We start from the raw sequence: 23313 nt of genomic DNA, 5'->3' as shown, positions 1-23313 counted from the left end.
CAGGGAGGGCCCAGCAGCTCCCCGCGTCCAAGCAGGGCCCGCCCGGCCGGGCGCTCGGCGCTGAGCTCCCTGCCAGAGGCCGGCTTGGGCATTTCTGAGGGGTAAAGCGCCTTGCCCAGGTGCAGGAGGGCACCGAAGTCTGGCTGGGGTGGACAGATGGGGCGGGGTGGCCCGGCGGGGCGGGCGCGGGCAAGGCGGGCCGTTAACGTCCCTCTCAGGCAACGGAAGGGTGGTAACGCGCATGCGCGCGCGCATTGTCCTCTTCCCCCCCCCCCCGCTCCTTAGGGGCGGTGGGAGGTCCCCAGGCCGGCGGCGGCGGGAGCCAATGGGAAGGCGGCCCTGCGCCCGCGCGTGGGCGGGGCGGGCGTCGCGCGGGATGGGCGCACTTCCGCCGCGGGCGGCCGGGGCCTATGTACCAATGGCTGCTGGGGGCCCTCGGCGCCCTCTTCGCCGCCGCCCGCCGCCCCGCGCCGCCCCCGGCCCCGCCGCCGCGCAAGAGGCCGCCCCCCAGGTCAGCGAGCCGCCCCGCCGCCTCACGGCCGCCCGAGGGCCTCGCCCCATCACCAGCCCCCGTGGCCTCCCGGGGTGGGGCCTGCGGGACCCCCAGGGCCTGCTTGCCGGGAGCGGGAGCCCGCCCGGAGCCCGACGCCTCAGGCGCCTCGCCTCGGCTTGAGGTGTTTGAGCCGAGGGCGGGAGCGGCGTTAGTCGCTCTGTTGCATCGTGAGCTCGGGTGCAGTGTGGTGTCTTGCCCTGGGGTTCCCCTCGCTCCGGCTGCCCGCCCCTGGGCTGGGCTCAGCCCCTCTGCCCGCCCAGAACCCCCCCCCTCCAGGGCGGTAGGGCTGTTGATGGGCTCCCAGGAGATCCGTGTCATCCATCGCCCTTTCCCACTTTGGCACGAGAGTGGGTGAAGCAGAGCAGGCTGCTTCCCTCCTTCTGGCCCGGCTGCTGGCCTGTATGGCTGTCCGTGGCTCACGCTGCTGTCAGGTCACCCTGTGCCCACGGTCACAGTTGTTCACGTGTGATGCTGAGATGATTGTGGGTTCCACATGTTCCCGATAAATGCGTTGGCAAACCTACCCCCTCGTTCGCTTTCTATCTGCACAGTGGGGGTTTGAAAAGAAGAAAAGGGGTGGAGACTTGGAGTATGTGTGTTGAAGGAGCAGAGAGCAGTATATATACATATAGAGATATATTGCATGGAGGAAAGTCATGGCATGGGGATATGGTATGTATGTGGAGTGGAAGAAAGGGGGATGCCTTCCCAGGTGTTAACCACTGCCGGTGCCCCAGAGCTCCCAGTGACAGACGGCTAAGCCATCTCCATGCCTATCACTTCTGTCTCTCTGAAGAGAGGGAACATATGGATTATGTGCCATGTTTTGGGGAGTATGGTTGCTCCCTCTGGGAGAAACTGTTGCTCCAGGAGGCTCTGCTTAGTGTCTCATATTCCAGAGTGAATGGAAAAAGTGAATGTCTTCTGGAAAGAGCCAGTTGTTGCACAAGTAGTTGTTCACAGTTGCTGTGCAGAGCACAATCCCAAACTGAAGATCGCGCCTTTGTAGACACTGCAGGCTGTCGTGTCGTGGTCTGACCAGGAGACCAGTTTTGCTAAGAGATCACTGGAAATGATAGGCGAAGCAATTAGGATGAAATTCAAGTGAAACTGTGTTAGGTGGCTTCAGAAGCTGTCCTGATGAAAATAAGTTTTCCAACAGTGCTCTCTGACATATACTGTAAAATGGCAAAGATGTTCCCAGCTCCCCTGTGTGAGTCTCTTCAAGGAAATCTAAACCACAGGGTGGTTATAATTTCTGCCACTTGAAGTTTTCCCGTGGTAGAAGGATGAAAAATTATGGGCATGGGTGGTGAAACTGGTGGGGAAAGTAGATAAGCATTAGCTACTCTTGTACTTCACCACTGAAGCACAGTGTGTGATTTTTTTGGGGGGGTTAACCTGTGAAAACTTGAATTTTTTACAAATGTAAATTATAAATCTTAATGAACGGTCCTCAACACTGGTGGGGAAGGAGTTTTTGAAAAGAAGAGGGCCTGAGCTTATATGGGTGTATATGGAGTTATTGAGGTTTTGTAATACCTTATTTTTTTCCTGTAGTTGCTAAGGAGGCAAGTAAAATGCTGGGCATAAATAGGTGCTGTCTTCTCTAGAGCGTGGAGAATGCATCTTTACATGGAGAGCGGTCTCAAATTGCTTTTATTTTCTGGCCCATTTTTTCAGCATGTTTCAAATATTACTCAACACCCTGTGCACTTACCTGGTTTCTCCCAGGCCCTTGGCAAAACCCCAGCTGCAATGACACAGTTTAACCTTCTCACGGGGTTGTGTATTCACGTCAGAGGCAGAGGTAGCTAAGCATAGGTTCGTTTTTTTCTTGCCTTTTGCTCATCCATGTTCCCTGGCCATGCCTACTTCAGAGCATCAAAGATTTTCCAATTTATTTCTTGAATTATCAAGAGAGAATTCATCTTTTCTTGTGATCAAACTAATTCTAAACCTTCAAGTGGTTGGTAAAGTAAAAAAGGACAAAACAATGCTCTCACAGGTGTTGGGTGCTCTGCTAAAGCTGGAGAAAGAGGCACTTCTGTTCAAAACCAGTTATTGTAACTGCAGTCAGGTATTTAAACTGCTTATCTCAGAACGTAGCCTTGAGGAGGTTGAATTTTGCTTTATCTCTGCTGGAAAGTTTTCACTGAAGAACAGCTCAAAATTAGTTAGCTCTTGCTAAAAATTGAGCAGGACGATACAAATATTTTGCCTTCTTCAGTTTTACCTTCTGACATACCAAATATGCTGAGTAAGAATGCATTTTTATAGGAATGTATTTGCCTTTAATACCTACGCCCCAATATTTTCTGCCTGACTTTAATAGCACAGTAATAGCAAATATTCTTTATATTGTATGAAAGGTGCCATTAAGGATATCAGTTACTTTTTGTGCTCCTGATACAGACAGAAGATAGTCCAGAAGTGATGATACCAGCAGGGTTTGGGAGCATAACAGTTTAAAAGAAACTACTTTGTGTACAGAAGACCAAAGAATTCTTCAAAGAATCCTTGCCATCTGTCATGGCATTTTTGAAGGCAAATAGAAACAAAAAAAACCCCTAGGAACAACCTTTGCACTCTGTTCCCAAAGTAAAAATTTTTACTAGATTTTATCATTGTTATCAACTGATAATAATACTTGGACTTACGCTTCGTAAGAAAGGGTGCAGCTAAGAATTATTTCAAGAACTAGTTCACAAGTGCTGATTTAGCAGTAAGTTATTTAAGTGGGTGTATGCATGAGTTGCTTTCCCACCTTTTATTTCCTGTCCTACTTAGACTTCTTTTTGCAACTCAGTGTAGTGATTTATGAACTTAGATGCTTTAGTAATCTCTGGTATGCTTCTTTCCTTGAGGAAAGAGTAAAACTTTACATATTAACTTAAGCAATTTTTTGGTGATAGGAACAAACGTAAAACATTAGGAAGTATTAACAGAACGAGAAAAAGAAGCCTAATATGCTTTAGCGGGATAATTAGCTCCCTGTGAGCGGTCCGTTGACTGGGAGAGGTGGGGGATGTTGATGAGAGGTGCTCAGCAGTGGCAATTGGGCGGGTGTGTCAGGTGATTCCAGGGGTGCTTGGAGGGTGAGACCTTTGGGATATGAAAACTAACTTCGGAAGTTTAGGCCCTGTGAAGGAATGGCAGCCTGTTGGAAGCTTACCTGTGGTTGCAAAACACTGTTCTGTGTGTTCTTTCCTCAGCGTTCGGCCACCTGTGGAAGACCCTGACGAGGCTCAACCAAAAAAGCAAAAATCAGGTATTGCACATTACAGAAGTATTTAATATGCCTGATTTTTCTTAGATTTCGTGTACCTTAGAAAACTCTGGCTTTTGTACTTCAGCATTGTTACTGAAACTGTGGCTTTTCAAGCCATTCTTTCCTTGGGGCCATCTGTGTAGCCAGTGGCCTGAGGGTGTATCATAGGGCCTAGCCCTATGTTATGTTATCTGTGTTGACTGTGGCAGGGCACAATACTCTTACTGCCAGCAGGAGATATCCCAGGTCTCTCTGGCGGTGATCCCATGCATGTCAGTAGAAAGAGCATTTTAAATCAAAGCTGTGTGCTCCCTCCTATCTCTATTTGCGATATATCTCTGTGAGTTCAAAATACCTGTATGTCTTATGAGAAATCACTTAGAATCTGGGATATAAAGGAAGGTAACTTTAAACTGATGGCAGGCAGAGAAAAATGGTATTTCTGTGAGCTAGTGAGTTTGGGGGGAAAAAAAAGCTGAATTGAAAACAGAAGAGTCCGATTAGTCTGAATCTGAAAATTTTGGCCTGTGCATTTTGAAAAGATAGGGGAAGGATGAGTAAAGAAAGATGGAGATGCAGCAGAGCATAGGCATAGCAGAGAACAGTGGGATAGAGAAGTGCTGTCTTCACTGAGGCTTTCTCTGATACCCCGTCCACAAAGTGTTTAAGGGTAAAATTATGCAGCTGCCTGCAGCCGTGTCAGTGCCTCTGGATGCCCGCTGCATTGGTCATGATTTGAGATGGACATTTCCCCTTTTCTGTCTTTATTGATAAAGAGGGAGAAATGATGCTCTTTAGGCTGTATGACATTTCCTAGCACAAGTTCTATGGGGAGATGTGGAGCTTCCTAGTTACTGCTTGGCAAACGATGCTGTCCCTTATTTAATGGTAGGGGCTGCTGAACTGTTTGTGTGCTTTTCAGGCTTAAGAGCATAAAACAATTGAAAAATATGTCAAATTGACATCTTGCTCCCCTATCCCATCTCCTTTTAGCAACATGACCAACTCTTGGTAGGAACAATTCCCATGTCTCAGTAAGTAGGCCAGACCTGCTTCTAAGAACGTGGTACCAACTGTGGCCTCGTCTGCTAAAATGTCATTCTCTTATCTTCAAACAAATGCTGTTGTCTAATATGACTTAATCTCTACCACAACCCCTTATTAGACAGCCCTGGCTTGTCGATGTTTGGAAATACTGTCTGAGGGCTTGCATGCCTCTGCTTCTTTAATACTGAAAAGAACAGGCTTGGGTAGCTTTGGTTTCTAGACCTCAGTGAACAGCTTCTCTCAACTAGACAAGAGTGACGCATAATAAACTGCAAGAGTACCTGCATGTGTGGAGGGGATGAGTAGGATAAATTGCACCCTGTGCTGCTTCTCTGGAAACAGGGAATGTTCCCAAAAGCAGGGTGCTTTTGCAGATCTGGCTGGCAGACTCACGGGTTAGTCTTTGAGCTCCAGCTCTGAAGGACTGTGCAGTGAGCCAACTAATACAAATATCACCACTGACTGCTGTTGGCAGAAGGGTGTGTAACTTGAAATGAATTACACTGCTTTAGGTGGGATTAAGGAGTTAGGCTTTAATGCAAATAGAAATCCTAATCCCCTTTTAAATCATGTTCTTATATGGCCTGTCTTTGTTTTTTAGATTACTCCATCTCTAAGCATAAAGAGAAAGTTGAAGAAGTTTCTGCTGTGGTGAAGGTGCCAGCCAAGGCAACAAGTGAACGCCAGAAGGCTTCAGTCAGCAATGCCGCTCCAATCACAGAGTCTGCAGAAGAGGTTAGCAAGGATTTTGAAAGTAGATAGAGTCTGTGCAAGATGAAAGAGGAAGCAGCTCTCCCTAATGCATCTTGGAATTCTACTGCCTGTACAGCAGTAGGTTGTTCTTTGCCATTTATAGCAGGCAGCTCTTGTGTGCTGGGTTTGCCTTACTCAAGCTTGCGTGCTCTGCTGTAGCACTTGCAGCTGAGGAAGGAGCTAAATGTTTGTTGTCTTCCAGATACTTTACAATTGTTCAAGTTTATAGTTTTAGTGTGTTTGTAAACTGTTACTCTCTAGCTTGTAGTTAAGGAGTCAAAATACGTTACAGTACAAGAAAAACTGCATACTTCCTCTGGATAAACCTCTTTCTGCTAGGTTTATTATCCACCAGTCCAGGAGAGGATTCCTGTAGGACTTTGGCTCTGTAAAAATGAGTCATGAACTGCTTGACTCTGTAGTTTGGTTCAAAGTTATAGTGCTATTTTTCTTATTGCCCCATAGGATAAGAGGAATAAGAAACTGTCATGGTCTAATTATTCATTCCTGAGAGAGTCATTAACTCTTATTAGTACAAAATGTATTTTTCGAGGATTAAACTATCATACTTCGGAATGTTTAGGAGCTGACAGAGGAGAACTCGGCGATAAGCTTGTGTGTTTTAATCACTGCACGTATGAGAGCCTGTATTAAAAATGAAAGTGTACTTGTCAGAGATCCTGCAAAGATTTGCATTCTGCTACAATCTGAACCAGAAAATCATGGTCCCCAAGTCATAGTAGAGCTGGCTAAATTTCAGGAAGTTTGTTTGCTTGGATTCATATTCGGGTTATACTCACATTAGTACTTTTTTTGTTTTTATTTAAGACTCAGTCCACTTCTTCTGACCCTTCATCTAAAAGACCAACAGGTTCTGCGCTAGAAATAGAAATGCTACAAATTGGTAAGGCTAAGATCACATTATTAACTTGTTTCTTTTTCACCCTGCCTTATGTACTGTGCAACTACCCCTAGGCTTATGTACAGATTATTGCAGGCACAATATCTAGGTAGTACCTAGGGATACTTGAGTGTGAATTCTATTTCTTCCCTGCATCCTTGCATTGCTTCTGGATTGGGGCCAGGCGTTTATCTTGTCATCTCAGTACAAGAGCTGCCTTGGATGCAGTCCTTCAGTTCTGATATGTCCACTATTAGCTGGCCAGAAGTAAATTGTTTTAAACACTAATTTTAGGTAGTAGATCCTGATAACCCTTTTTTATTGAAGGTTTAGGCTGGCAATACCTTGTTTGCACAACTTTCTGTAGTTGCCAATATGAAAATCTGAAAATATCCTAAAGTAACATAACACAAATAATATTATGATGTAAGAGAGAAAATGAAAATAATTTATCTTTGATGAAGCTCTTTACTGTAAACTCATAAAACTCTTCAGTTTCCTTTTATAGTTACTGATGACTTATGCTCTTCTCTCGTAGATAAAATGCCTTGTGGAACCAGTACTTGCTTGAATAAGGACACACTGTCCCTTTCTCACAAGACAGTTCCATGTCTGAGGTAAAAATCCTTCCGTTTTCTTTGACTTCTTCTCTGAAAGGTTTGCTGTCTTTCACTTTTGTTCTTGAATTTCCTCTGTGTTGCCTAACATTTGTATTTGTGTCCACATAGCAATATTTTTCCAAAATATATGGAACTCCTCCACGCTGCTATACTAAGGGATGTCTCCAGCTGCTTCGCCCCCCCCCCCCCCCCAGTTTTAAACTTTTTCTTTAAATCCAGATACTTCGTAGACACAGGAGATTAGATAAAGATTAAAGGTCTGTGGTAGGAGGAAGTGTTGAACTTGAGGAGAGGCTGAGACCAGGAATGCTTCTGAAAAGGTCCTAAATAGTTAATTTGACAGGAACAAAAAAGTTGTTGTTTTAAAAAAATAAAACCAAAAACCCCAACAACCTTCTCTCAAAAAAATCTCCGTGATGTTTGGCATAAAGTAGTTCCTGATTTGATAAAAGGACTAGCCTTTACATTGCATTTGTTTTGAATTATTGTTTGGGGCATGCTGCGGCATTGTTTGTACACTTACCTCAGAGTCAGAAACAGCTGGAAGGAGGAGGGAATGGGTCATGACATGATTTGATGCTACTGTTTGCCTTCCAGTCTCAAAATTGGATTGATAGTCTTGCGTGTACTGCAGCTTGGAGGTGCTATGGTGACAAAGTTACAAAGTCCAGTTGGAGGCCAGTCAGTAGCGGTGCACCCCAGAGATTGGTACTGGGGCCAGCACTATTTAACATCTTCATTAATGACCTGGACAATGGGACAGAGTGCACCCTCAGCAAGTTCACAGGTGATACAAAACTGGGAGGAGTGACTGATGAACCCAGTGGGTGTGCTGCCATCCAGAGGGACCTGGACAGGCTGGAGAACTGGGCAGAGAGTTTGTGAAGTTCAACAAGCAGAAATGCAAAGCCCTGCATGTGGGAAGGAACAACGTCATGCAGCAGCACATGCTGGGGGCTGACCAGATGGAAAGCAGGTCTGCAGAGAAGGAGGTCCTGATGGACAATGAGCTGACCGTGAACCAGCGATACCTCCTCGTGGCAAAGGCCAACAGCATCCTGGGCTGCGTTAGGAATAGCGTTGCCAGCTGGTCAAGGGATGTCATCCTTCCTTTCTACTCAGGCTACCTCTGGAGTGCTGTGTCTAGTGTTGGGCTCCCCCGCACAAGGAAGATGTGAACTTACTGGAGCAAGTCCAGCAAAGAGCCACGAAGACCATTAAGGGAGTGAAGCATCTTTCATATGAGGAGAGGCTGCAAGAGGTGGGACTCTTTAGCCTGGAGAAGAGAAAGCTCAGAGGGATATCATCAATGTGTATAAACATCTGAAGGGACGGAACGAAGAGGAGGGAGACAGACTCTTCTCAGTGGTGCCCACTGACAGGGCAAGAGGCAATGGGCACAAATTGAAAACCAGAAAATTCCATTTGAACATCAGGAAACACTTTTTTATTCTGAGGGTGGTCAGATGCTGGCACAGGTTGCTTAGAGAGGTTGTGGAGTCTCTGTCCTTGGAGATGTTTGAAAACCTGACTGGACATGATCCTGGGCAACCTGCTGTGGGTGACCCTGCTTGAGCAGGGGTTTGGACCAGATGGTCTCTAGAGGTCTCTACCAGAGTGATTTTGTGAGGAAAGCAGCAGCTATGCTTTGCTTCCGGTTCACTAGCTTTTAGAAGAGCTGAGGGTTGGATGGTATGAATAACACACCTGCATGGTTCTTTAGTCTTCTGTATTGACTCAGGACTTGGACTGCTGTGGACATAATGTGTGCCTCTGAGTGCAGTTGTGACGTGCAGATCAAACAACAGTGTATATTCAAGGCAGTTGTTCTGATTTTCACTTTTACTTCTCTGTACTTTCCTGTTAGCCAGTTGAAGACAGCAGGCCTTCATCTGAAAGTTGTAAACATCTTGTGTCTGGCTCCATCATCAACAGTGTACATGCTTTACAAAATAGTTGGTGGTGGAGCTTGAATCAGGAGGTGCATATTTGAATGTTCGCTTGATACTATTTCTTTTGCTGTTGATGTTTTTAGCACAAGCAGGCATGGCAAACACCACATCAAACCTGCTCCAGACAGCATCTTAACACTGAGGCCACCCATTAAGGAGCGCACTGTACCAGAATCCACGACTTCAGAAGTCAGCAAAATGGGGAGGCTTTTCTGTACTGCGGAAGAGGTACGCTGGGTGAGAAAGGTGTCTTTTGAAATGAAACAACTTAACAGTTATAACAAAGCTGTATGTAAACGCTGAAGTGGCAGTTTGTAACAGCACAGTGGGTATAGTTAATGAAGTTCAAGGAATGCTTCTGGAAAATCAGCGTATAGTGTTTTATTTGCCTTTACATGCATCAAGTCTTGGAACAGAGCAGTGCTTTGTTGCCCAAAGATTGAATTTTAAACCATTTTCTTGGAAATGGTGTACTGGGGGAGGACTATCCAGCTCTACTTGTAAGTAGAGCTGTACTGCCTTGTCACTAAGTGTATATTTGTTGCAGAGTTGTTTCACTATTTTGTCCTTAACCTAGCTCAACTGTCATCTTTACACAGCAACTTTAAAAGGATAATGTAGGCAAAAAACCACTCAGTTGCTGATAATCGTTCCTTACAGGACTATCTGAGAGGTCTTTCCCTGTCCTTTCTTTCCAATATCTGAAGCGCCTATTGGAAAATTCCTGATAAACCTAGCTTACATGGGTGAAGAACTTATACCGAAGTACTGGAGAAGCAGGCCATGGCAAATTGTGGAGTATGATTGAGATACCCTGGGGACTCATACATCATTATGTATATTGACAGGAATGCATATTAGCCTGAATTATTATGCAAGGAGCGCAGACCACAGCTAAAGAGAAGAGGCCCTCATTTGAGGAAACAGTTGCAGAAGGAATTTTGAGGTTTATAGTGGGACACAAGTTCCTAGAGCAGGTCTAACACAAAATGAAGCTGTGGGAATTCCTGCTAAAGTATACTTGAATAATGTGCCAGTATTTTAGGAACAGCCTGTGCAGTCCACACTATATCCAAATTACAAATATTTGCTTCATATGCAGTGGTTCTAATCTGTTTGTTTTTTCCCTCCATCCTGCTAGGATGTTCAGCGAGGAGAAAAGGAGAAATACAAACAGCTCTTGGAACTGGTAAAGGAAAAATATCCTAGAAGCCGCCCTAATTTACAGCCGACAAGCTTCCGCAAGTAATTATAGGAAAAATAACCATTAATGTTTTGGTGGTAACTTTGTAGCTGTTGTATATGGAAGTGGAGGGAAATTAATCTTTCCTGCTCTCAGGGTTCTGGGCAATGTCCCAGGGCAGGTGTTGGGGCAAACTAATTTTTAAAAGACTGACACCCCCCTTCAGCTCCCTGCAATGAAGCATGAATATTCTCTAAATGTGTATTCTAAAGATGAAGATTGCTTTGTTGGTATGGATGTGTTTTTCTTTCTGATACTCCTTTCTTGTTTCTGTGTTAAGAAAGGTAGTATCTAGTTCTAGTGCTGGCAGTGTAACTTCTAGTATAAAAATCCACAGCCCTGGTTATTCCGTAGCACCATTAAAAATAATTTATCTTCCTCTTGTTCGCAATTGATGAGTTTTTCCTTGGTCAGGAATCCTGTTTTATCTGAGAACATGAAACTTAAGGTAAACACAGGGAATGCCAGAATTTTCTCTGTTCCTTTCTACCTCCCCCAGTCCTCCTCGCACAAATTATAGGAAGTTTTCTCTTTGCAATACACTAAATTAACAGAATCCCCCTAGTGTGTAGAATTCCAGTTCCTAAAGTAACCTGCAAAGGGGAATGTGTGTGTAATTCCGATTCATATATTACCAGTGATGAGTATATTTGATATCTTATAACTATGTCAAGAGATTGCACAAAGTTAACTACACAAGTGAAAAACCAAAAAAAAATAATAGAAGCCATTATCTTAGCGGAATAGTTACACTTCAAAGTGTGCAGAAGGGGCCTAATTCTTGTAAAATACTGATGCCAAGGTGGCACTGAAGTTTCAGCATGCCTTTCTACACAGTAAGACCGTAGAAAATGCCATGTTTTCTTGCAGTTTCCTTTAAATGCTATGAAACATAGGTCGTTACCAAGGCTTAGAAAAATCCCAGTCTCCGCTCGGTGGTTCACAGCTAGAAAACATGTAAACACATGGCTTCGGAACAGCGTATCATGTTTAAACATTCTGGTGCATGAAAATTATATGGAAAACAGTATCTCATATAATTTTTAGATGCACTGGCAATAGCATTTCAGGGTGGGTCAAGACTGTGCTTTTGGCATCTAATCTCCCAGTCATTGATTATTGTGGTTTGGCTCATATCTAAGAGCAGACCTGGAGCATGTGAAACAGATTCCTTTCAGATTAAGCTAAACCAGAGAGTGTTCCTGTGGAATGTGTCTAATGCACTCCGACTGCTAATGAGCATGTGGTCCCTGAGGTCAGAGTAGAGCAGATCTGAAGTAAAATGTCCCAGGAGTATGTATGTTGTGGACATTGCATTCTCAGTGTCAGCATAATCTTTAATAAATAGATTGAAAAAAATTGGTCAAGGATGGTTGTAATGAATGCTGTCTTGTCCCATTAAAAAAAGTGGTCTCCTCAGATTAATCCAGATGTAGGATGTGCAAAGAATACTTTTTCTTTTTAAAGAAAAAACAAAAAAGCCAGTGATTTGCTGGTGAAAAGGTAAAGGAATCAAATTTCATGATTGATTAGTCTCTTTTGAAATTCTGGAGACAGAAAATTTGACTCCTGTATCTTCAGTATGCCTGAGTTGAAAATAGCCAAGCTTCTGAATGTAAACTGCCTCCTTCTGGAAATGCCCTTTGCGTTTTTTCATGAAACCAGTGCAGGAGACAGGATGTTTCTGTCAAGGGATTAAACGGCCTAGTTTTACTTTATTGCTTTAACTATGGCTTCCAATTCTAATGTAGACAGTTGTGTACGAATAAACTGTATCCTTTCTAGTGAATTGGTATGCCCTGATAACAAATACCCTACATATAAAAATTGTGATTCTTCTCTGTTGTTTTTTGCTGCACCAAAGTGTTCAAGCCTACTCCAAGGAACCAGTGATGACTGTGAGTCACCTGGAAGAACAAAAATATGGAGGAGATGTCTATCCACGTATGACACTAAGGACCAGTGAGTATCCCCATGATTCATATCTGTTCCACTTTGTAGGTAGACTTCAAATCAAAATAGGGCATTTCCTTAAGTCTCGAAGGTATAGATTACACTGAAAAGATCTGTCAGTGCTAGTGTATCATTAATCTGTGTCTATAAGGAAATCAGCCAGAGTGCTAGTATAGCTTATGTCAGCTCTTAGAATGAAATGAGCTGTCTCTCGAAAAAAAGGTGGGGGGGGAAGAGGGGGGAACACCCCCCCAAACCATAGCTAGTTATTGGCTAAAATGGCTTTGTAAGTTTTTTGTTGAAGTGAAAAACTGTTTAAAATTGTACTTGAGAGTGATGTTTGTAGCCGCAGATGTAACTCTGCACCATATAGGAGAACTTCATAGTATGTGGCTGTTTGTACTAGTGGAGAGTGGTACATTACTGTGCACCCTTAGATGCCTGTTACTTAACTCAGTTGTGGTTATGTGTTACTCTCTAATCCCTTTTTAATGGTATACATGACTACTTCTGTGACAGCAGAGCTTCGAAACTAAGCAAGCTAATTGCACAGTACCACTGTTTGTATCAAGTTAGCTTCTTTAGTAGATCATCTTTAGCGAGTTGAAGATACATAACTACTGAAGGTGACCTTAGTTGTCTTCTGCAGAGTGGGCTAGCGAAACTGGTTTGCTGACAAGCTATTTTCTTTTGTACCAGCAGTGTGTTATAATATCATGTGTTCATGGATATACATTTAATATTGTCCCAGTCTTTTTTTTTCCCTGTTCATTACTTAAATAATTTTTCATCAATACTTCTTTTTACATATCTGTGCCTTTATTATGCAATCATATGGGTTTTGGAGTTATTTCTGAGCAGGTGCTAGAATTTGGGGAAAGCTTGTTTTGTCGTGGAAAATAACAAGCTATTCTTCTGAGCCTGGAGGAGCATCTGGTTTTGCAAAAATCACTCATTTAGTTGTGTGCAGTCTAGGATTTAAAACTTAATAAATGCCCTGCTTCAGCTCTCATACACTTGCACATGATATTCAAAATTCAAACTGTTTGCCAGAGTTCAAACTTCCTAACCATACAGTTGTCATTAAAGGTTTTTTTATATTTATCACCCAGAAACCGAGAGCCATGTACGTCTAATGGTAATTGAAAGTTGACTTCTTGTTTTCATATTACTGCTTTTCTGTGTAGGTATCAAACGTGCAGATGTTTGCAGCCCACAGTGGTCTCAGAGAAGTGATATGATCAGGTAGAGTCTCTTTTAATCATGGTTCTTGTTTCTTTTGGCTCTGTGTGCATGTCTCAGCCTCCAGCAGTGTCCGGAAGAAGACAAATCATATTTATTGTCTCAGTACCGTGGAAGAGGAGTAGCTAGCTTGTGGCTCTGGAATTGCTCACAAGCCAGTTGCATCTCAGACACAGCTCCCATGCCGTGCTGTGTGACAAACAGGGTTGTGCTGGTGTGGTGTTTGCTGGGTCCTTGGCTGTGGGAAGAAGGCCAGTGAGGGTGAGAGTGGTGGCTGTACCAAGTCGTCCTTGGATTTGCAGAATCCATTTTTGCTTGTGAGTGTCTTTCTGCCAAACCATTAATGAGCTGACATCTCATTTCTTTCACTTTGAAACTAGCATCCTAAGCATAAGGATTAGAGAGCTTGTAAAGCCTGGTGGGACCAAGGCAGTTTTTGTGACTTACAGAATGTCTTGGGTTTGAATATGAGACCAAAAAGGAAGCATGCAGTTGGGTTGTCTGCCTGTTTGAGAGGCCAGTGGACTCGTTTGTATTGGCTGTCTGAGCTGGCAGGACTATGAGTTCAGATGGCTTTCTGTTGTTGAAGGAAATGGGTTTTTGGTTCCAGTAAGTGCAGCTACAGGGAGGGATTTTGTATGGCAGTCTGATGCACGTATCTTTCTGCAGTGACCTGCGCTTAAATGAGAGAGGAGAAAGCGTAGATGGGAGCAGAGAGAGATTCAGTTGTGGCAGTCCTGTTTTTTAGCTAATTCTGTCCCTATTCTCCCCGCTTTAAACAGTAGTGCTCTATATAGCTGTGCAGCACTGTTTCTGTGCTTAAATTGTCACTTAGATTATTGTCAAGTTAAGTTGACAACTTAAGTTATTGTCAACTTAAATTGTCACGAGGGGAGAGAAGGAAATAAAATAACTGATAGAGTATGATGGGTTCAAGTAAAAGGAACATTTTCTTGCCTTTTTTTGCAGATTTAGCTACTAACTGAAGTCATTTGACAAGGCTTGTGATATCTACTCTTACCATGCTGGACTGAAAGCCTTTAAAGCACAATGAGTCTAGGATACCATGAGAGTCTGTTGTAGGTCTCCCTCCTGAAAAAGGGGATCTCTGACAGTGCAAATTCTTGTTTTTGAAGAAGGGACATATATATGGACAACTTTAATGTCTGTGTATTTGTTTGCTCTTCAGAGTCTGCATGGTTTTAATGATAATCCTCTCCAAATGGGGATAGTCACTCTCTTAACTAGCCTATAGAAGGCAAGTAGACATCCTGTAGCTGTCCCATTTTTAATTCAATGTGCTGGTCTTAGTTTCCATAAGCTAACTATATTTGGATGCAAGTATAGTTGCAGATGTTCATGTTATACCTTGCAGCATAACACCTAGCGTGCAGTATTTATCACCAGTAGACCACAAAGCACTTGATAGAGGAAGTGCTGGTTGCTTCCCTGTTTTCCAAATAATGAAACTGATAAAGAGAAATAAAAGGAGTCTTGCACATGTAGATAGAGAAAGTTTGCAAAGCTCCCAGCTCTTCATTCTCTCCCAGTCTTGCTGCTACAAAAGAATGGTGCTGGAAGCTGAGACGATGTTGTCACGTGTTCATGTGTGCAACTGAGGCTTTAGCCAGAATCAGCTTTGAAAAAGCATTTCTTATCCAGAAGGTGAATTCTTGAGAATTACATGGGACAATACAGATATACAGCTCACTTCTCTTTCTCTTTTTCGTTCTCCCTCTCTTCGCAGGTACTACACACCTGCAGAAAAGTCTCATGAACCAGTGAAACAAACCATTGCAGGGGTAAGCTTGTGTTACTCATTATTTCACTTTTAAGGAAAATACAGCTATTTGTGATCAGAAATTTTTGCACTCTTCACTTAAATACATTACTTGCTCAACAATATATATGTCCCAGTTGTTTTTCCCAGGTAAAGTGGGAGCGTTATTTTATGAGTAGCGCTATCACAAGGGGTTTCCTGCTGCCATTAATTTTGTTTATGGACTCTTATGAGCACACTACGCTATACTGTTTTTATTCTTCCCCTTTAATGTGCTGGTCATAGTTTCGGAATCTTTAGTGCACAGACTTAGTTGACGTGCAAAGCTGGACTGCGGTATCTTTAGTTTTGTCTTGTTTTGTGAGGTAGGAAGTACCTCTCTTTGGAGTACCTGACTTTCATCTCTGGTCATGATTGAGATAGATAAAAAATACAATTTTAATCATGGAAATCAGAAATATTAATCTCAATCTCAACTTGATACCTACATGTGGAGGCTTTGCTGGGGTTCTTAATGCTAGTCCAAGCCAAACTAACTTTCTGCCTCTCTTGCCTCCGTTTAGTTTTGAGTGCTGCACTACGTGGGTGCACAGCTGGAATGCAGTCATCAATAAATAATAACTTTGGAGTTTGGTTGGATGTGTGTACAAAAACCCTTCCAGTTTTATACATGAGCATGATTTTCTGCACTATCCCCTAGCAAACAAATCAGTACTTGCTTGCTAGCTTAATGTTCTTTTGCCTAACAGAGCCAGTATGGAGCTGAAATCTCAGAAGAGGTGTTATTCCAATTACATCTGGCACCTGTTCTGTCCAGAAAGTCATCTGCCCTTGATGTGGAAGAAAAGAAATTCCCAGGCTCAGAAAAAACAGTAGAACACTTTTCTCCGCTCACAGAGGTACCATAGCTGACAGTCTGTTAGACAAAACAGAAGGCTGTGAAACAGCTGCAAGGACCTCCATTTATTATAGGTGGTTCTTAAGACTTTTTGAAATCTTAAGAACTTGAATTTAACCTGTTACCGAGTGTCTGCAGCTGTGACTTCACAGTGCAAGGGTCAGCAGTAAAGCTGGTTTTAAGGATTTAATATGCTCCACAAACTCCTTCAGTTGTGCTAACTTAAGGGTTAGCTTCTGCTAACCTGTGGGGCTTCTGCCAGCAGGACAGAAATTAGTCCAGGTTTAACAACAGTCTTAGTTCACAGAGCAGTGCTAACCTGATTCATACAGTTATATTGGCTCTGCCTCTTAACCTGTCCTACTATGGTGATAGAACCCGAAAAATAAGCTTTTGCTGATCCACAGTGTTGCATTGCTTGTGGGGGATCTGAACATCTTGTGTACATCCTCAGGAATTCGCGGAGTCACATATGCGCACTGAGCATGGTTGCACTGCATGTAACAGTGGTCACAGGAGTTAACTTAGTTAAGCTATTCAACAAGGAGTGGGAGTTCAGGTTCCCCTATTTGTATGAATTTTGGCTGCTTTTATTATTCGGAGTTGCAGTCGTGCTGATCTAATTGAGCACTTCCTTGTTTGCCCATTGAGGATTGACTTGGAAAGGGCTAGCAAATCCCGAGTTTACAAAGTCTGCAGAGTGATGCTCAGTACAAGGAAACCCAGGACTTTTTCTTGTTTTGCTAGCCCAGATTCAACCAAGAAGGAGATTCTATTGCAGATCAGAGTATTTTATACTAACAGACCTAGTGGTTTATTTGCATTCCTTAAGCAGATTTAGATGGAAACATCCATATTGCAATGAGTTGCATGCAGAACCTGGACTCCTGGTTGCCTGGACTCCAGTGTAGCTGCCTCAGTTTCCCCCTTTGCAGTTACTTCAGTTCCCTTTGAAGTCCCCCACCTTCACATTCTTTCAGGCTTCTGACTTAGCTGCCTTGGTATGGAGAATGCCTACTGTGATTGGCTTAAACCTCAGTATTGTGAGGGCTGCAGCATCACATGGGAAAGGTATTTGCTGTACTTCTGTTGCTGGGATAGCATTTTTCGGCTGCTTTAGTGTGTTCACTAGTCCACGTGTTTTACATCAGCTTCCTTTGTGAAAACAAATTGAAGCAAACCTGGGCTCTAAAGTTCAAAGTTAGGATGGTGAAACAAACAAACAAACAAAAAAGTGGTATTGCTAACTTAGCAAAAAACTGGCAAAGCCAGTTGCTCTGTCACCTGAACTTAATTTACAGGCCTTGTTTCAGTTGAAAGCTGCCCACAGGTTAGCATGCTCAGTACTCTGTTTCACAAGTCCTTCCCCATTTAATTGTTCATTTCAGGCCATGGAGAGAGAGGTCATTGCTGCATTTGGCAAAGGTGAGCCAGATGAGATCATGAGCAGTGCCTTCAAACTAAAGGTCACTCGTGAGGACATCCACACACTAAGGAACCTTCGCTGGCTAAATGATGAGGTAAAACTAGCTGCAGCACAGTGATATTCTAATTCAGCATTTATTTAAAAATACCCTTTCACTGTGTATAGAAGTCTTTTCAAAGTTATTTGATGACCACCACTGCAGAGCCTAGAAATATCTGTACTGTTGTTATTTTATGTACTCAAGGGTCTAGTGTTTCTTGAAGTTCCTTTACTTCTTGTATTATGCAGTTTCCAGGAGTTAGTCTAGGTTATTGGAGTGGGTGGCAGGTGTTTATCAAACTGCAGAAGTAACCAAGTGCAAAATTCTCGGAACAAAAGCTGACAGCTGAGGCCGGAGTTCTCTCAGCTGCGTACTTAAGGGTGGCCAGCAAAGACATGTTGCTGTATTTTTCATTTGGTAAGCTAGTGCCTTATTTTACATCTCAAGTTTACTCTTTATGGTACAGGTCATTAATTTCTACATGAGTCTTCTGGTGGAAAGAAATAAGAAGGAAGGATATCCAGCAGTCCATGCTTTTAGTACTTTCTTTTATCCCAAACTAATTTCTGGGGGCTACAAAGCCGTAAGAAGATGGACCAGAGGTGTGGATCTCTTCAAGCAAGACCTCATCTTAGTGCCCATTCACTTGAGAGTGCACTGGGCACTAGTGGTGAGTCAAACTGGCTTTTTATTTAGAACTGGATGGGGAGAAGAAACTAGCAAGAAAAGTCATTTAGGTTTTGTCATGTGTGCAGCACAAGGTTGTGCTTTGTCTAACAGTCACCTTTTAATAACAGGTCATAGATGTCAGAAAGACGACCATCAAATACTTTGACTCAATGGGACAAAAAGGGGACAAGATTTGTGAAACTTTGTTGTAAGTAACTGCTCAGTCACTGCTTTTATGTTGTGAATTATGAGAAGATTTTTGGATTTTGTCCCTGTAACATGACTGCAAGTTTTTGCATTTCTTGTAGATAATGAAACAAAAATCTTTGATTCACTTGCTGTGAGTTGTGTAATATTGACCACTTATCTAGTCTCACATTGTCCCCTCCACCCAGGGTCTTGGATGCCTGGATTCTGCCACCTTCCCACTATACACACAGTCAAAGCATCACTATCAAATATGTGATAGCCCTGTGGCACACATGTACTGACTTTGTTAGTAATCAGTAAAACTGGGCTATTGACAAGAGGGAAGAATTTCAAGGAAGTGTTTCAAAATACCAACCTGACTGTAAAAGGATTACAGTCTTCCAAGAGTTTTTTAACTCCCCTTTCATTAAGAACTTTCAGATTGCAACTCAGTAATGTTGGTGTCTTGGGGTATATAGACTCCTGTTTGTGATCAGCTACACATATGCTTTTACTCTTTATTGCTTAGCTCTTTTATCCTTTTCTTGTATTGAGACCTTTTTCCCCCTGCCACTTGTAATGTTCATCCTTTCTACTGTAGTGAGCTATGTAACATGCTCCTTCTCAGTTTGTCTATACCTCTTGTATTCTGTTCAGTGTTTTAAACAAAGCCACCGTATTTCCCTCTAGCTTACCCCAGCAGGCTACCCTTGTGTCTTTACTGTGTGTTATTTGTATTTCTGACATTCTCATTCAAGACAGATGTCTTGTAGCAAGCTTTTCCAGATGTATCAGCTGGCATGGCGTACATCTCAAATGTAATGGGTACAGTTTTTCATGTTGTGCAAGCCATCATCCTTAGATGTTTTTGCCACTGATGCAGAAGTAGTAAAAACCATTAATCCAATAGCTTTGTAGACCAAGAGCAGGAGAGCAGCCCCACAGACAAACCAAGTGTTGTTGTAGTTGTAGTCCCGTGCTCTCCCGAGCAGTTAACAGCAGATGCCTGGGAAAGGGTATAAGAACAGGTCTGCATCAAGTAATTTTTTCTTCAAGAGTATTATTCCAGCAACTGGTGGCCTAGAAACTTCCTCAGCCAGAAGTGTTAGCCCAAAAGCTTTTGTATTTGGTCTTCCGGAGGTGTACCCAGTATGTGGGATTAAGGCACATGGTGGAATTATGGCATTATGGTTCCTTGCTTGGTTTTTCTGTTCCTCCTCTGATAACATGTGATTTGGCGTTTTATTGACCTCTGCTAAGCAATGAGATTACTCTCTTGTGGAAGTCTCTGTTGGAATTGTTGGTCTCATTCCTGACCATTAGCTCACAGCCTCTCACCGTGTTTGTAAATTTTTTAGATTTTCCTCCAAATGCCTTAAATCAGCTGCTGTGAGGATCCTCTGACATTTTACTGTCCTTCCATTCATCTTCGTGTGATCCTTCAGCAGCTCTTTTTTTGTTGGCCTAAATTACAGAGATGAAGAGTGATTTTGTTTTGTTTTAAACAGCCGATACCTGCAAGAAGAAAGCCGGGAAAAAAGAAACCTGGAGCTGACTCTTTCAGAGTGGACTCTTCACAGCATGGAGTCACATGTACGTGAGCACTACTTGGATTTGAAATGTGAACTGTAACTCCTCATCACGAAGGTCTTAACACTTTCTAATAAGTCCAAGCCTTTAGAGAATGGCCATAAGCATCTCATGTTCTCAGGTACCACATTGGGCTGCAAGTGGACCAGGAAACCATGCTGGCATGAAATCTTTACGCAGTGCCTCTCCTTGCTGGCTGAATGCTTTCTTTCTTTTAATTAGTTTGCCACATTAAGGTGAATCTGGCTTTGCCCCCATTTTGCAAGTCAAATTTAAAAATCTGTTTAGCTGTTGTCAGAGAACGTAGGCTTCTTGTTCGGAGCACAAATCCCGACATGTGACAAAGCAAAAGGTTGAGCTGATGTTTCTCAAAAAGTTAAGTAAAAAGCAGTATCTAAAGACTCGATTTAAGAAACACAACACTGTGCAAATCTCAAGGCACCTTGCAGGAGGAAGGCCTTATCAGCCTGCCAAGAATTTGGATTGTAACATCCAAGTAAAGGAAGCAGAGGGGAGGGATGATGTGCAGTTAATTGGGTCTATTCCTTGTGTTCAGGAGTGGTAAAAGGATTATGCAAGTAGGTTCATGAGTGTCTGGTTAGTGTATTGTTGGTATGGATAATGTGTGCTACTTCCAAATTGCTTTTCTTTTAAGATAGAGGAAAATTCTCCATCTGCTTTGCATTCATTAGGAAATCCCTCAGCAATTGAATGGAAGTGACTGCGGGGTTTTTATGTGCAAATACGCAGATTATATCTCCAGAGACAAACCGATAACCTTTACACAGGTGAGTGAAGGTTATAAACGGCTCCATTTTGCACAGGTACAAGAGCCAGGGAAGTTACGCAGCAGCTGTTAATTGTGTCTGGGGCAGAGGCTGAGATTTTGTACCTCTCTCCATTTTTGGTGCATGGTTGCTGGGGTTGGAACTTCAAAGTGACCTCAGCAGGGCAGAGCTGTATTCTCCATCCTTACGTCTGGTATCTGCTTCCTAGTTGAATCAGTGAGATTCCTCTTGGGCAAGATACTGCAGCCAGTGGGTTTGTGATATTTGGCCTTTGTATCTTTTGGAGAAATGGGTTTCACCCTTTGACCAGTTAAGACACTGGTTATTTTCCAACACACTGGTCTTGTATTAAAGTGCTTGTAAGCTGTTGTGTAGTCAAGTAAATCTGGTTTTGTTGAGTTGTCATGTCACCCTCTTAGGAGCCGTGTGGGTGAAACCAATGTTTGTACCCAAATGGCAAGCGTTCACAGTTCTTAAAAGGAATTTCATATTAAAGAATTAACTGGCTGTTTATGCATATTTTCTGCCTCTTTCTGCCGTGACTTCGTATTTAATGGATTTTTCTTTTCTTTTCAGAATCACATGCCTTACTTCCGCAGGAAGATGGTGTGGGAAATAATCCATCAGCAGCTGCTGTGAGACATGCACTATTAGAGTAACACTGTGATCACCTTGGGGTGACTAACTCTTACTTTAGTTACTTTTCTAATACCTTATTTGAAAAGGCAACAGGCACACAAATTTTCCTCTTTAGGCTATGAAGTAGTGGTTAAGTTTTTTGTTTGTTTGTTTGTTTTTCCCCCCTGATTTTGGAGACAGTAACTCTCTTTGAAATTAGCTAATGCACCTTAAGTGCAAGCCAGAAAGATTGTTGTGACCTTACCAAGGGAACGGTTAAGAACAAATGCTGTGAACCTCCATTGCTGAGGTGGATGCTCATACCTCGCAGCACACATGGCCATGTTATGGACAAATGGGACTCTGATCTGTGGTGATGGTAACAGTCGTGTTAGCTGAATTTATCTTCCCAAGGACAATGTGCTTAGCTACTGTTTCCTGAAGGAGAGTTTTCTTCTGTTTCTGGAATATCTGTGATCTACTTGATTCCTAAAACTGGATTTGTGATGACCATAGAAAGAAAGCGTTTACCATCTTTTGATTTGTAACAAATCCATAGTGAAGCCCCTGTAGTTGGGGTTGGTTTGTTGTTTGTTTGGGTTTTTTTTCTGTCTCCAGGGAGTTATCTAATGTGAAAAGAGAAATATTTATTTCTTTTTATTAAAATAAATATGTAACTTATATAAAGAGCCTTACTGGAATGAAACTCTACCTGGTAATGAAAGAGTGATTTTTTTAATTGAAAAAAAAGTTTGACGTATCAATGTGGTTTTTAGCTCTCTTACAATCTACAAGGAAGAAGACTCTAGCCAGGATGAGTATCAGAGCACAAAAGCCTCTAAGTGATTGTCACAAAATCCTGAAGGGGCAATCACGATGTCATTCAGCAAGAAGATGAGCAAGCACAATCCCAGTAATACCGAAGCAGGAGATTTCTCTTTGGAATAACTCACTAGACTTCTCAGTAAGACAAACAAAGCATGTGCACACAGCTTGGTGAACATGGGCTGTCCAGTACTGGAATCTGTTTAAGGCTAATAGGGGTGTCTCCATGCAGTATTGCAGTGTACTGCTATGGAAGTGGAATAAAATGTGCGAGCACCAATGTGCCAGGCTATGGACACGTGTCCCGCCAGGTTTAGTGGTGTTGCTGGACGTGTTACTGCCTTATTGCCCCTCTGCTGCAGGTACTGCCTCCACGCATCTGCCAAATGAAGAGCTTGTGTGAATTCTCACTCTGTTATGGTCAGACAAAGCTACATTAGTTTAAACATGGTGTTTCCCCCTTTCTTTCATTTTTATTCCTTTAGCTTACACTCCAGAACGGGAGTGAGATTTCAGGTCTTTCATTTACCATCACAGAGGAAAGATTGCCCCATAGCTGGTTTGAAAGCCACATCTATGAATGCTGGTATAAATAGCCATGTCAGATTGTTTCTGTAATGGCATAGTTATCATAGTGTAAGGTGATTTCTGACTGGTGATGAGGTATCTCCTCTCAGCTCTGGGGGAAAGATGGTGGGTTTGGGGACATCCCCTCTGTCATTGTGGGTGCAGTCAGCCTTCACAGTTCTGCTCCTTGCCTGAAGATGTGCTCTCCTGGGAAAGCTGGTAAGATGGTTTATCTATCTGTGTTGCAGGTCGGCAGCCACATCAGTCTTTGCTTTCACACTGATTAGCTTAATCTGTCACAAAATCAGAGGAGATTCTCCAAAGAGAGAACTATTACAAAGGCAATCTGTTGTGTTTTGTCCTTACATGAGATACTTAATCTTCCCTG

The 23313-nt window shown here is 42.8% G+C and overlaps 1 protein-coding gene across 1 annotated transcript; it reads left to right on the top strand.

Moving 5' to 3' along the window:
- The first annotated feature begins 325 nt into the window (after positions 1-325).
- Positions 326-22225, top strand: SENP2 (SUMO specific peptidase 2). Its single transcript, XM_075507642.1, is given in 19 exon segments — positions 326-352; positions 355-379; positions 382-511; positions 3769-3824; positions 5473-5606; positions 6453-6528; positions 7064-7142; positions 9181-9325; positions 10239-10342; positions 12205-12302; positions 13481-13538; positions 15283-15337; positions 16065-16214; positions 17602-17733; positions 18146-18349; positions 18477-18556; positions 20046-20130; positions 20820-20915; positions 21492-22225. Coding segments are annotated over 19 exon segments (1797 nt in total). The 3' UTR covers positions 21555-22225.
- The last annotated feature ends 1088 nt before the right edge of the window (positions 22226-23313 follow it).

The sequence above is a fragment of the Mycteria americana genome, chromosome 7 (assembly GCF_035582795.1).
Source record: "Mycteria americana isolate JAX WOST 10 ecotype Jacksonville Zoo and Gardens chromosome 7, USCA_MyAme_1.0, whole genome shotgun sequence".
NCBI classification, from domain to species: Eukaryota; Metazoa; Chordata; class Aves; order Ciconiiformes; family Ciconiidae; genus Mycteria; species Mycteria americana.
This window is presented reverse-complemented; position numbering and strand designations above follow the sequence as displayed.